The following is a 9,659-nucleotide window of genomic DNA, read 5'->3' as shown; positions in this document are numbered from 1 at the left end:
CCCCCCAACAACCACCCAGACCCTATCCTTCTCTTCTCCCCTCCGTACTGACCCCAATACAGGCGTTCCTGAACCTGGAAAACTCCGGCCGCGAACTGGAATCCATCGTCGTCAGCGAAATCCAAAAGGCCTACAATGCCTACGCCGGCATCCTCCACCGCGAGGCCGACGAGGCCTACAACACGGCGGAGAAGCTGCGCGTGGGGCCCGTGGCCATGCCGCACGACCACGAATGGAACTCATTCATCGCGACCTCGGACGAGCTGGTCGACCCGCGCGTGCCGCTGCGCGACGTCGAGTCCATCACCTACCCGGGCAAAGACCACCCGGCGACGGCGGAGGTGCGCTCGGGGCTCCTCGAGCGCAAGAGCAAGTACCTCAAGAGCTACACGCCGGGCTGGTACGTGCTCTCGCCCACGCACCTGCACGAGTTCAAGTCGGCCGACCGCATCGCCTGGCAGACCCCGGTGATGTCGCTGTACCTCCCCGAGCAGAAGCTGGGGTCGCACTCGCAGCCGGACTCGACCTCGCACAAGTTCATGCTCAAGGGCCGCCAGACGGGCGCCATGCACCGCGGCCACTCGTGGGTCTTCCGTGCCGAGTCTCACGACACCATGATGGCCTGGTACGACGACATCGAGAGCCTCATCTCCAAGACCGGCGAGGCCCGCAACGCCTTCGTCCGCAAGCACATCCGCACCGTCAGCGCCGCCAGCTACCGCACCTCCTCCGACGGCATCATGGACGACGACGAGGCCGACCGCACCCCCTACTCGCCCCCGTCCGTCGTCCTCGCCCACGGCGCCCGCCCCACCTCGCAGCCCCGCGAGCCCGGCGGCCGCTTCCCCAGTGACGTCCAGATCGACCGCCACCTGCACCAGCCGCCGCTGTCCCCCTCCAGCGGCGAGAGCTCCGCCGATCAGGACCTGGCCGCCGCCGGCGCTGGCGGCGTCCCCGCCGACGGGGAGCCCGGACAGGCGGAAGACCACGCCCACCCCGGCGACGCTAATAACCCCCAAGCCAAGCACATCAGCTACGACGAGAACCCGTCCGCCCAGCTCCAACCGTCGCATCAGACGATCTACCACACCCATCACCTCCAGGACAAGGGCAGCCGCAACGCAGCAGGCACAGCGGCCGTGGCAAATCACGAAAGCATGTCCAGCGCGCCAACGACGGCCAACATGACCGACAGCACGCACCCCACGGCCGCGACGTCCGCGTCGATGGCCTCGACTGAGCCAGGCGTGGGCGGCGTCGACGCCGACGCCGACGTTTTCTCAACCCGGACCGCTCCCGCGGGGCCGTCAGCCTCCGCCCTCCCCAACGGCGTGGGAGCTATGGCGCCCAACGCAAAGCATTCCAAGGGGAGTGTGTCGGCGCTGGAACTACGCATTCCGGGCCATTACCCGCCCACTCATGTTCCTGCGTAGGGGTAGGATCCCCAGCGTCAGGCGGGACTTGCTTGGCTCCCCTGCTCTACCAGTAACTGGTTTACGCCTCAGCTTACCTTCTTGTACATACATTGGTTTGAACCGACCCGAGCGGGTGTCCTCTCGCTCGCATTCACTCCTTCTGTCTATATCTCCTATCTAACTTACGTCTTTCATTTGTTTGCTCGGATCGATACGACAGGTCGTTATTATTGATCGATCGATTGCGGCTTGGGTTCGGTGTTAGGGGTGCCCGAGAGCCTACCTACTACGGTAGGCGGGGGAGTTATGGTTACGATTTTCCTGTTTATCCTTCGCTGTACTTATATAGGCCATATCCTTATCTACAATGATACATATACATCCCTGTCACAGTTGTGTGTTGGAGATAGTTAAGAACCACTACAAGTATACGTCACTGACGAGTCAGCAAGGGTATTGCAATTTCTACCAAGCCGGTACCAAGTCAACAGCCCCTCCTGTCCTCTCACAAGGACCGGATACAATATCCTCAAAAGAACCCGACCAGATCGCCAGAAGATATACGGAAAGGCACCAAACCATTATCCACGGCACCAAGACCCAATACATCGGAACTTTTCGACCGCCCCGGTTCTTTCGAGGGGGGAAAAAACAACCACAAAAGGCAAGAATAAAACGAACAAGCGTGGGAATATTACATGATCTGATCCTGAGTGATGCCGCCGGTCGGCTCCGCACCGTCCATGGGCTCCGGGCCAGGACCGACCCCCGGACCGGGGCCCACGTTCATATACTTGACGAAGGTGATGCCGAGCGGACGGCCACCGTACTGGTACCCGGTGAACTTGGCGATGGCGGTCTCGGCGGTCTCTGCGTTGTCGAACTGGACCACACCGGTGCCGCGCGAGCGGCCGTTGGGTTCATACTGAATCTCTGCCCGATCGACCTTGCCGATGGTGGAGAACAGATCGACCAGATCTTCATTGCACGTGGACCAGGGGAGCTACACAGGTTAGCGGGTCTCTCCCACTCATCTGTCATCGGGAGAGGGAGGGCACTGACGTTGCGCACGTAGATCACGGGACTCTTGTCGCCGCCCGAGGTAGCAAAATCGGTGAACGGATTGGGAGGCACCGAGGCGGCCATGCCCTCGAAGCCGGGAGCACCACCGTAGCCCCCGCCGAAACCACCCCGGAAGCCGCCGCCGAAGCCGCCACGGCCAGCGAATCCTCCCCGGCCGGCAAATCCACCCCGACCAAATCCGCCGCCGAAGCCACCACGACCGCCAAAGCCCATACCCGAGCCGGCAAAGCGGTCCTCGCGAACCTCCAGGGTCCGGCCCTGCCAGTCGTAGCCATTGAACTGCTGGATGGCGTTGCGAGCATCGTCGGGGGACTCGAAGGCCACGATACCGGAGCCCTTGGGGCGACCGGTCGCGTCGGTGTGGACGTCGGCACGGATGACGGCGCCTTGTTGAGCTGTGGAGAGGGATGGGATCAATATCGACTTTGTGGGAGGGGCACACGCCGGCACTTACCTGCTTGGCGGAAAAGATCCTTCAAATCTTGCCAGCCAACATTAAAGGGAAGCTATGACCACGTTAACATCTCGGAGAAACGGATCCGACAGTAGTTGGAAGGACAAACATTGGCGACATAGAGCTGTCTTCCACCGCCGCCATAGGCACCACCGAAACCACCGCGACCGGCGCCGCCAAAGTCTCCGCGGCCGGGGCCACCGGTGAAACGAGGTTCGGGCTCCCGATCCTAGAGATGGTTAGCGATTGAGCGGAGAAGAGGACAGGAGGGAACAAATCACCTCGCGAACGTAGACGAGTCGGCCCATCAGGTTTTGGTTGCTAAGCGTGTTGACAGCATTTTGCGCTTGCTCCCTCGTTGCGTATTCCACAATCCTACGCCTATTAGTGAGTGAGTTGGATGGAATGATGATGAGAGACTTACCCGCATCCCTACAGTATCCCGGACGTCCAGGCCCAGCCCGTCAACCCAAACAGTCCATCAAAACGACACAACGGGGGAAACGAAAGGGAGAAAGCCAGAAAAAGACAAGGGTAGAAAAGAACCAGCCACACTACGCATTGGCGCCCACCTTCGACATTCCATTGGGAAGCAGTAAGACATCGGCAAAGATGACCTCTCCGGCTGGGGGGGATGTCAGCGCGATGGAAGCAGAGGGAAGATGGAGTTATGGGGATTGGCTCACCCTGTCTCATGAAATCTTTCAGATGATGCCATTTGACATCGTAGGAGAGATTGCCCACATAGACGCGACGGTCTTGCTGGGACGACTCGCGCACGGCTTGCATCATTTGTTCTTTGGCGACGGCACGATCTTCGAAGGAACGGGGGGGAGGCGGGTAGCTACTGCGGCCACCGTAACTCGAGGCAGAATGGGCACCGGAGACGCCGGGGGCCGTACTCATAGGCGAACGAGAACGGCGATCGGAACGACGGTAATCGTCGCGACTGCGAGAGCGACTGCGAGGGGAGTAGGAACGACGGGAGCGTCGAGGACTGCGCGAACGACGACGGGGGGAACGAGACCTCTCGCGCTGTGCGTGGTCAGTATCGGGGAAATCGGCCGGCATGGGCAGATGACCGAGGTCAAGAGGGGAGAGAGAATAAGGAGGCGAGGAAGGGGATTAAAGGAGGGAAAGGAGGTGGACGAGGAGGATGAAGGTGGTGGTTGGTGGTGATGATGAAACGACTGGATGGAGGAGAAGAAGATGATTGGGGGGTGGAGGGTCAGGTCAGGTGACCGGCCCATGGATGGGGGAAGTATGGGGGGACCGGGGGGGAAACCGTCCAGTCGATCGGGAGGGGACGAGATCACGACCGAAGGAGACGATCCCGGAGAGAGGAAGCAGACGATGATGCATCTGATTGAGAGGAATGATCGACAAGGATTGACGGGATCGCGACGATGGCGAGATGGAGCGATGATGAGGATGATGCGAGCCCGTTGACCGGTGGGGCAGAAGAATGCGACGAAACCAGAGAGCACTCACTTGATATGGACGATAGACGTCGGCTAAGGAGGAGTAAGCCACGGGAGAGAAGACAGAGACGAAAAAGGGGGAGGGAATGGGGGCAAAAGGGAGGAAGAAGCGGGATGAGGGAGAAAGGGGGGGAAGAAGAGGGGGAGAAGGAAGAGAAGAAGAAGAGCAGAATCAAGGAGGGTGACAGCGGGGAAAAGCAAAAAAAGCTGTCAGACGCGGATTGGGTATGATTGGTGCAGAATCCGAGTGCCTTACAGAGTCAAACGGGATGGGGGAGAAGGGAGGGAGGGGAGGGAAAAGGGAGGGAGGGAGAGAAAGGGAGAGGCGAGAGGGAGAGGGAGGGAACGGAATGGAGAACGAAGGACCTTGGAGGACTTACCCATGATGGGGAGAAGAAGTGGTAGAGAAGAGGGAGAGGGAGAGGGAAGAGAGGAGAGGAGAGGTAGAGAGGTAAGAGAGAGGAAGTAGAGGGAAGGGAGAAGGAGAGAGAGGCAGGAGATACAGATGAAGGCAGAATGAAGTAACAGACTAAAGATCCAGATCGATCCCACTACGGTATAGAGGATGGGATTGTAGAATAGTAGGAAAAGAAATAAAATAAACAGAACCAGACATAATCAAACAAATAGAATCGAATAAAATACATAAAACAGAACAAGTAAAATAAATAAAATAATAATAATCATCCAATATTGTCACCTCTCACCGCTTCCCTTTTCCTGCCGCTTCCTCGTCTCCAACTTCCTCTCCGCCATCACCAACATCATCACCACAACCTCAACCACTACCACCACCACCACCATCATGGCTCTCCGTCCTCGCTTTCCCCCCTCTTCTCGTCTCTCTCTCTCCCCGCGACTCTCTCAATCCTCATATCGTCCCTCCCGTCTCTACCATTCCGCCCTCCATCCAGACCCCCCTCCGCATCACTACACCAACTCCCAATCCACCATCCTCTCCGCCGCCCTCCGTCATGTCCCCCAACAAGGCTTCACCCGGAATGCCCTCACGTTAGGTGCCCGCGATGCCGGCTTCCTCGACGTCTCCATCCAACTCCTGCCCCGTGCCGAATTCGACCTCATCCTCTTCTGGCTAGCCAGTCGTCGCGGTCTCCTCCATGCCCGCGTCCAAAATGATGGCCTGCTCGATCGCTCCGATAAGACCCCCGTGGACGAAAAGACCCGCATCCTCATCATGGAGCGCTTACGCATGAACTCGGACATTAAGCATCAATGGCAAGATGTATGCCCCATTCCTCCCCTCACCACCACCACCACCCCCCAACCTAACGATCCGACAGGCCCTCGCCCTCATGTCCCTCGCCGGAAACATCCCTCTCTCCCTCTCCGAACTCCACGCCCTCGCCTCCGACATCCTCTATCTCGCCGGAGACAGCTCCGTCGACTCCGCCTGGTACACTAAGCGCCTCTCCGTCGCCGCCGTCTATGCCGCCGCCGACGTCTACATGACCCGCGACTCCGCCGATCTCGTCGCAACCGAGGCCTTTGTCCGCCGTCGCATCGCCGATACCAAAGCCGTAGGCGAGAAGCTCACCGGCCTCCAGCAATGTCTGGGCTTCATGGGCACGACCGCTGTTGGACTGGGACGCAGCTGGGGCTTGAAGATCTAGTCGACTCGACCATGCACTGTACTATACTGTACTCTTCTATTCACCATTGTCTTATTATATACCTACACATACACTATACACCATCGTTCCACCATTCTCAAATCCACCTGTAGTGCACTCACCGGGGGACCCTCTCGCGACGCTCCCGCTCGCGCCCGCGTCTCTCCAGCCGCTCCATCCACCCCTCCGGCCCAAACAGCGCCCGCACCGCCCGCCGATTCGGCGCCAGATCCCACCACGGCTCGCGCAGCGCCGCACCCCCGCGCCCCTCCACATGCCCCCGTCGCCGATGTTCCCGCAGGTCGCGCTCCCGCTGCCGCGCAATACCATTCAACAACGCCGCGGTGCGCGCATCCGCCTCCACCCCGGTCACCTCCATCTCCTGCAGCAGCGCCACCACCCCGGGGAGATCGTGGCCGCCGCGCCACGCAAAGTAGATCAGCTCATTGTACAGCCCCGTCGAGCCGCCCAGCACCGCCGACGCCCGTCCATGCGCCTTGATCGTCGCCCGGAACTGCCCGATCAGCGGCGACCCGGGGAAATGCAGATTCAGCAGCCGGAACGCCACCAGCAGCATCTGCGGATAAAGGGCCACGACCACCGGCTCCGCCGGCACGCCCTCCGGCACGCGCAACCCGCTGTCGTCCTCTTTGCCCGCTCTCGGCCCCTCCGCCCCCGCCTCCAGATACTCCAGCATCGAGAAGATCCGCCCCTTGCACACCTCCCAGATGCCCGTGTCCCCGCCAGCGCCGTCATCGTCCACCGCCGCCCGCAACGCCGCCTCGATCTTCCCCGCCTCGCGCTGCACCACGATCTCGATCCCGCGCGCCGTCGACAGCCGCTCCTCGCGCAGACCCGCTGCGATCGCCTCGTCCGTGTACTCGCCCGCCCAGCGGATCGCATCCCGCGCGTCCTCCCCATCCGCCGTCTCTCCCGCTGAGCGCGGGACGGCCGGTCGGCCCGGCCGCGCCGTCCGCGTCTTCACGTCCCGCAGCACGGAGTCGAAGATCGCCGAGATCTGCGCCATCTCCGAGCGTTCCGCGTCGCCGTCCGCGGTCGTGTCGGCGCTGGACTCGGCGGGCCGCGACGGCGCATCCGCGCCGCCCGGCACCACGCCGATCTGCTCCAGGAGCTCGCCGAAGACTTGTTTCTCGCCCTGCGTCATGGTCGGGGCGGAGCGTCGTGTGGGAGGACGCGGGGTGGGCGATGGTGAGGGTCGTCGGTGGCGCGCGACGGCCGCCGCTCGGCGGTGGAGGTAGCTCATTCGTGGTTTTGTCGGGGCAGGCGCAGGCGCCTGTTCGTCCGGGGAAGCGTCCGTCGCGAGGGCCCGAGCCAGCGTTCGCGTCTGGTACAGGAAGGGCGTGGCCGAAGCGCGGGCCGTTAGCGCCAGACAGACGCGAGAGAGATGCACGGGCAGGTGCATAGGCGTGGGTGTGAGCGTGGGCATGCTGGTTGTGAGGTGTCGTCGAATGTTGTTGGTCGGGAAGGAAAAGTTATGGCAAGATTTCCAATCCATTCGGGATTGATGGGGACGGGTGGGCACGTGATGGCGCGGCTCACCCCGACGCGTTCGCCGCGCAGGAAAATCACACGGACGACGCTCCCGCTCCCGCAACCGCAATCGCAACCGCAACCACCATGGGCGAAGAACTGTCCGAGTTCGAGAAGCAGCGGCTGGCGAACATCGCCGAGCGCGATGCGCTGCTGAAGAAGCTGACGCAGGATGCGCAATCTGTAGGCTTGTTCCCGCCAAAGATGCCCAAGGGGGCATCGCCGTCGGCGGCGGCGGGGGGCGACAAGGCGAAGAAAAAGAAGCCTGCGCCGAAGCGGGTGAAGAAGGAGGAGGAAGCGCCGGCGCCGCGGCGCATGTCGTCGCGGCTGCGCGGCATTGCGGCCGAGAGCGAGGTGGCCAAGCGCAAGGCGGAGGAGCACCACGAGGCCGTGCAGGAGGCGGAGCGGGCGAAGCGCATGCGCAAGTCCGACTCGTTCTCGTTCAGCGAGATGCTCGTCTCCGGGCAGAAACTGTCGGGTGATGGCCTCCTGGGCGTGGACGTCGTGACCAAGGGCGTGGCCATGCCGTACCAGCGGACGTTTGGCGACGACGACATCAAGCAGACGACGGATAAGGATCTGAAGGCGTTGCGGGAGGAGATGAGCGGGCTGAGTCTGTGGGGAGCGTGGGAGCCGAACCGTATCAGCATCCCCGGCCCTTCCATTGTTCGTGTAGCAGCGCTAACGTGGCCATGGTCGTACAGGTATCAAGCTCACCCCGGAGCGGATCTACACGATGACCTTCCACCCGTCCGAGTCGAAGCCGTTGATCTTCGCGGGCGATAAGATGGGCCACCTCGGCGTGCTCGACGCCTCGCAGGAGAAGCCCGTCTCCGTGAAGCCCGAGGCCGACGAAGCCGAAGACGACGACGACGACGATCCGGACCCGGTGCTGACGACCCTCAAGCCGCACACACGCACCATCAGCAGTATGAGCATTCACCCGTCGAAGCCGACGCATCTCTATACGGCCAGCTACGACAGCTCGATCCGCGAGATGGACCTCGAAAAGACGACGTCGATGGAGCGGTATGCGCCGGACTCGACGTCGGAGGACGTGCCAATCTCCGGGCTGGACATGGCACTCGACGATCCGAACTGTCTGTACTGGACGACGCTAGATGGCGACTTCGGGCGGTACGACATGCGCGCCCCGCGGCAGAACTCGGTCGCGCGCTGGACGCTCTCCGAGAAGAAAATAGGCGGCTTCTCGCTATACCCGACGCACCCGCACTACTTCGCGACCGCCAGTCTGGACCGCACCATGCGGCTGTGGGATCTGCGCAAGCTGTCGCATAAGGACCCTGTCGCCGTCGGGGAGCACCAGAGCCGCTTGTCTGTATCGCATGCCGCGTTCAACGGCGCCGGCCAGGTGGCCACTTCGTCGTATGACGACTCGCTGAAGATATACGACTTTGGAGCCAAGGGCGTCGCCTCGTGGGAGCCGGGGCATTCTCTCTCCGAGAAGGAGATGACACCCGACATAGTGGTACGACATAACTGCCAGACTGGACGATGGGTAACAATGTAGGCCTCCTCTTCTTCCTCCCCTGTGTGGATGATACTGATAAATGCTAGCCTCCGTCCGCAGTGGCAGCAAAACCCGCAGTCTCACATTCAACGGTTCTGCATTGGCAACATGAATCGTTTTGTGGATGTCTACAGTGGTTCGGGCGATCAGCTTGCCCAGCTGGGTGGTGATGGCATCACCGCGGTGCCTGCAGTGGCGGTCTTTCATCGGAGTAAGAACTGGGTCGCTGGTGGAACAGCCAGCGGAAAGATCTGTTTATGGATGTGACTGGTTTTTGGTGCTATTGTTCTAGCAATGTTGTTATTTTGTTCATCAGGAGCACGTAATAAACCTTTTCTACTGCAGCATGTGATCCTACTACCAGCAACAGGAGTCTACCCATAAATATGGAATATACATTCCATCTATGAAGAGAAAGACACTATTTACATAACCAACGCTGTCTGGCAACACACGAATCGAATGAGACCCTTTCTGTCCGCGGCAGAGATCGCAAACACATCACCACCGTCG

The 9,659-nt window shown here is 60.9% G+C and overlaps 5 protein-coding genes across 5 annotated transcripts in view; 3 read left to right on the top strand and 2 right to left on the bottom strand.

The window, feature by feature from the left end:
* The window catches only part of BDV59DRAFT_37803 (SLM1 family PH domain-containing protein), a 2,821-nt gene extending 1,213 nt beyond the window's left edge, over positions 1-1,608 (top strand). The window contains exon 3 of the mRNA XM_073696290.1: positions 63-1,608. Within this exon, the coding sequence (XP_073547401.1) occupies positions 63-1,433 (1,371 nt within the window). The 3' untranslated portion in view covers positions 1,434-1,608. The remainder of the gene's footprint in view (positions 1-62) is intronic.
* Positions 1,609-1,799: 191 nt separating this feature from the next.
* Positions 1,800-5,061, bottom strand: BDV59DRAFT_179349 (RNP domain protein). Its single transcript, XM_073689901.1, has 10 exons — positions 4,814-5,061; positions 4,444-4,466; positions 3,639-3,987; positions 3,525-3,577; positions 3,377-3,384; positions 3,234-3,327; positions 3,062-3,181; positions 2,953-3,004; positions 2,478-2,893; positions 1,800-2,418 (listed from the first exon to the last, which is right to left on the bottom strand). The coding sequence occupies exons 1-10, from the start codon at positions 4,815-4,817 to the stop codon at positions 2,110-2,112; spliced, it is 1,428 nt and encodes a 475-aa protein (XP_073547400.1). The 5' UTR covers positions 4,818-5,061; the 3' UTR covers positions 1,800-2,109.
* A 142-nt stretch (positions 5,062-5,203) lies between these two features.
* Positions 5,204-6,124, top strand: BDV59DRAFT_37760 (uncharacterized protein). Its single transcript, XM_073696289.1, has 2 exons — positions 5,204-5,676; positions 5,735-6,124. The coding sequence occupies exons 1-2, from the start codon at positions 5,239-5,241 to the stop codon at positions 6,062-6,064; spliced, it is 768 nt and encodes a 255-aa protein (XP_073547399.1). The 5' UTR covers positions 5,204-5,238; the 3' UTR covers positions 6,065-6,124.
* A 58-nt stretch (positions 6,125-6,182) lies between these two features.
* On the bottom strand, positions 6,183-7,511 carry BDV59DRAFT_202387 (uncharacterized protein; the record flags this gene model as incomplete). Its single annotated transcript, XM_073694024.1, has 1 exon — positions 6,183-7,511. The coding sequence occupies one exon, from the start codon at positions 7,509-7,511 to the stop codon at positions 6,183-6,185; it is 1,329 nt and encodes a 442-aa protein (XP_073547398.1).
* A 458-nt stretch (positions 7,512-7,969) lies between these two features.
* BDV59DRAFT_179344 (WD domain protein) lies at positions 7,970-9,519 on the top strand. Its single transcript, XM_073689900.1, has 3 exons — positions 7,970-8,255; positions 8,320-9,142; positions 9,194-9,519. The coding sequence occupies exons 1-3, from the start codon at positions 8,033-8,035 to the stop codon at positions 9,411-9,413; spliced, it is 1,266 nt and encodes a 421-aa protein (XP_073547397.1). The 5' UTR covers positions 7,970-8,032; the 3' UTR covers positions 9,414-9,519.
* Positions 9,520-9,659: the final 140 nt, after the last annotated feature.

This window comes from Aspergillus ambiguus (assembly GCF_047715705.1).
Source record: "Aspergillus ambiguus strain CBS 117.58 unplaced genomic scaffold BDV59scaffold_18, whole genome shotgun sequence".
NCBI classification, from domain to species: Eukaryota; Fungi; Ascomycota; class Eurotiomycetes; order Eurotiales; family Aspergillaceae; genus Aspergillus; species Aspergillus ambiguus.
The sequence above is the reverse complement of the archived record's forward strand: the minus strand, read 5'-3'. Positions and strand labels throughout refer to the sequence as shown.

Bases quoted from the DNA above. Each gene is read 5' to 3' on its own strand.
- BDV59DRAFT_179349 (XM_073689901.1), bottom strand. The intron at 3,578-3,638 runs GTGAGCCAATCC...CATCCCCCCCAG, and splicing joins GAAAGATTTCATGAGACAGG to CCGGAGAGGTCATCTTTGCC. The intron at 2,419-2,477 runs GTCAGTGCCCTC...TAACCTGTGTAG, and splicing joins CCGTGATCTACGTGCGCAAC to CTCCCCTGGTCCACGTGCAA.
- BDV59DRAFT_179344 (XM_073689900.1), top strand. From the start codon at position 8,033: ATGCGCAAGTCCGACTCGTTCTCGTTCAGCGAGATGCTCGTCTCCGGG. The intron at 8,256-8,319 runs GTATCAGCATCC...ATGGTCGTACAG, and splicing joins GGGAGCGTGGGAGCCGAACC to GTATCAAGCTCACCCCGGAG. The intron at 9,143-9,193 runs GTAGGCCTCCTC...GATAAATGCTAG, and splicing joins ACTGGACGATGGGTAACAAT to CCTCCGTCCGCAGTGGCAGC.
- BDV59DRAFT_37760 (XM_073696289.1), top strand. From the start codon at position 5,239: ATGGCTCTCCGTCCTCGCTTTCCCCCCTCTTCTCGTCTCTCTCTCTCC. The intron at 5,677-5,734 runs GTATGCCCCATT...ACGATCCGACAG, and splicing joins TTAAGCATCAATGGCAAGAT to GCCCTCGCCCTCATGTCCCT.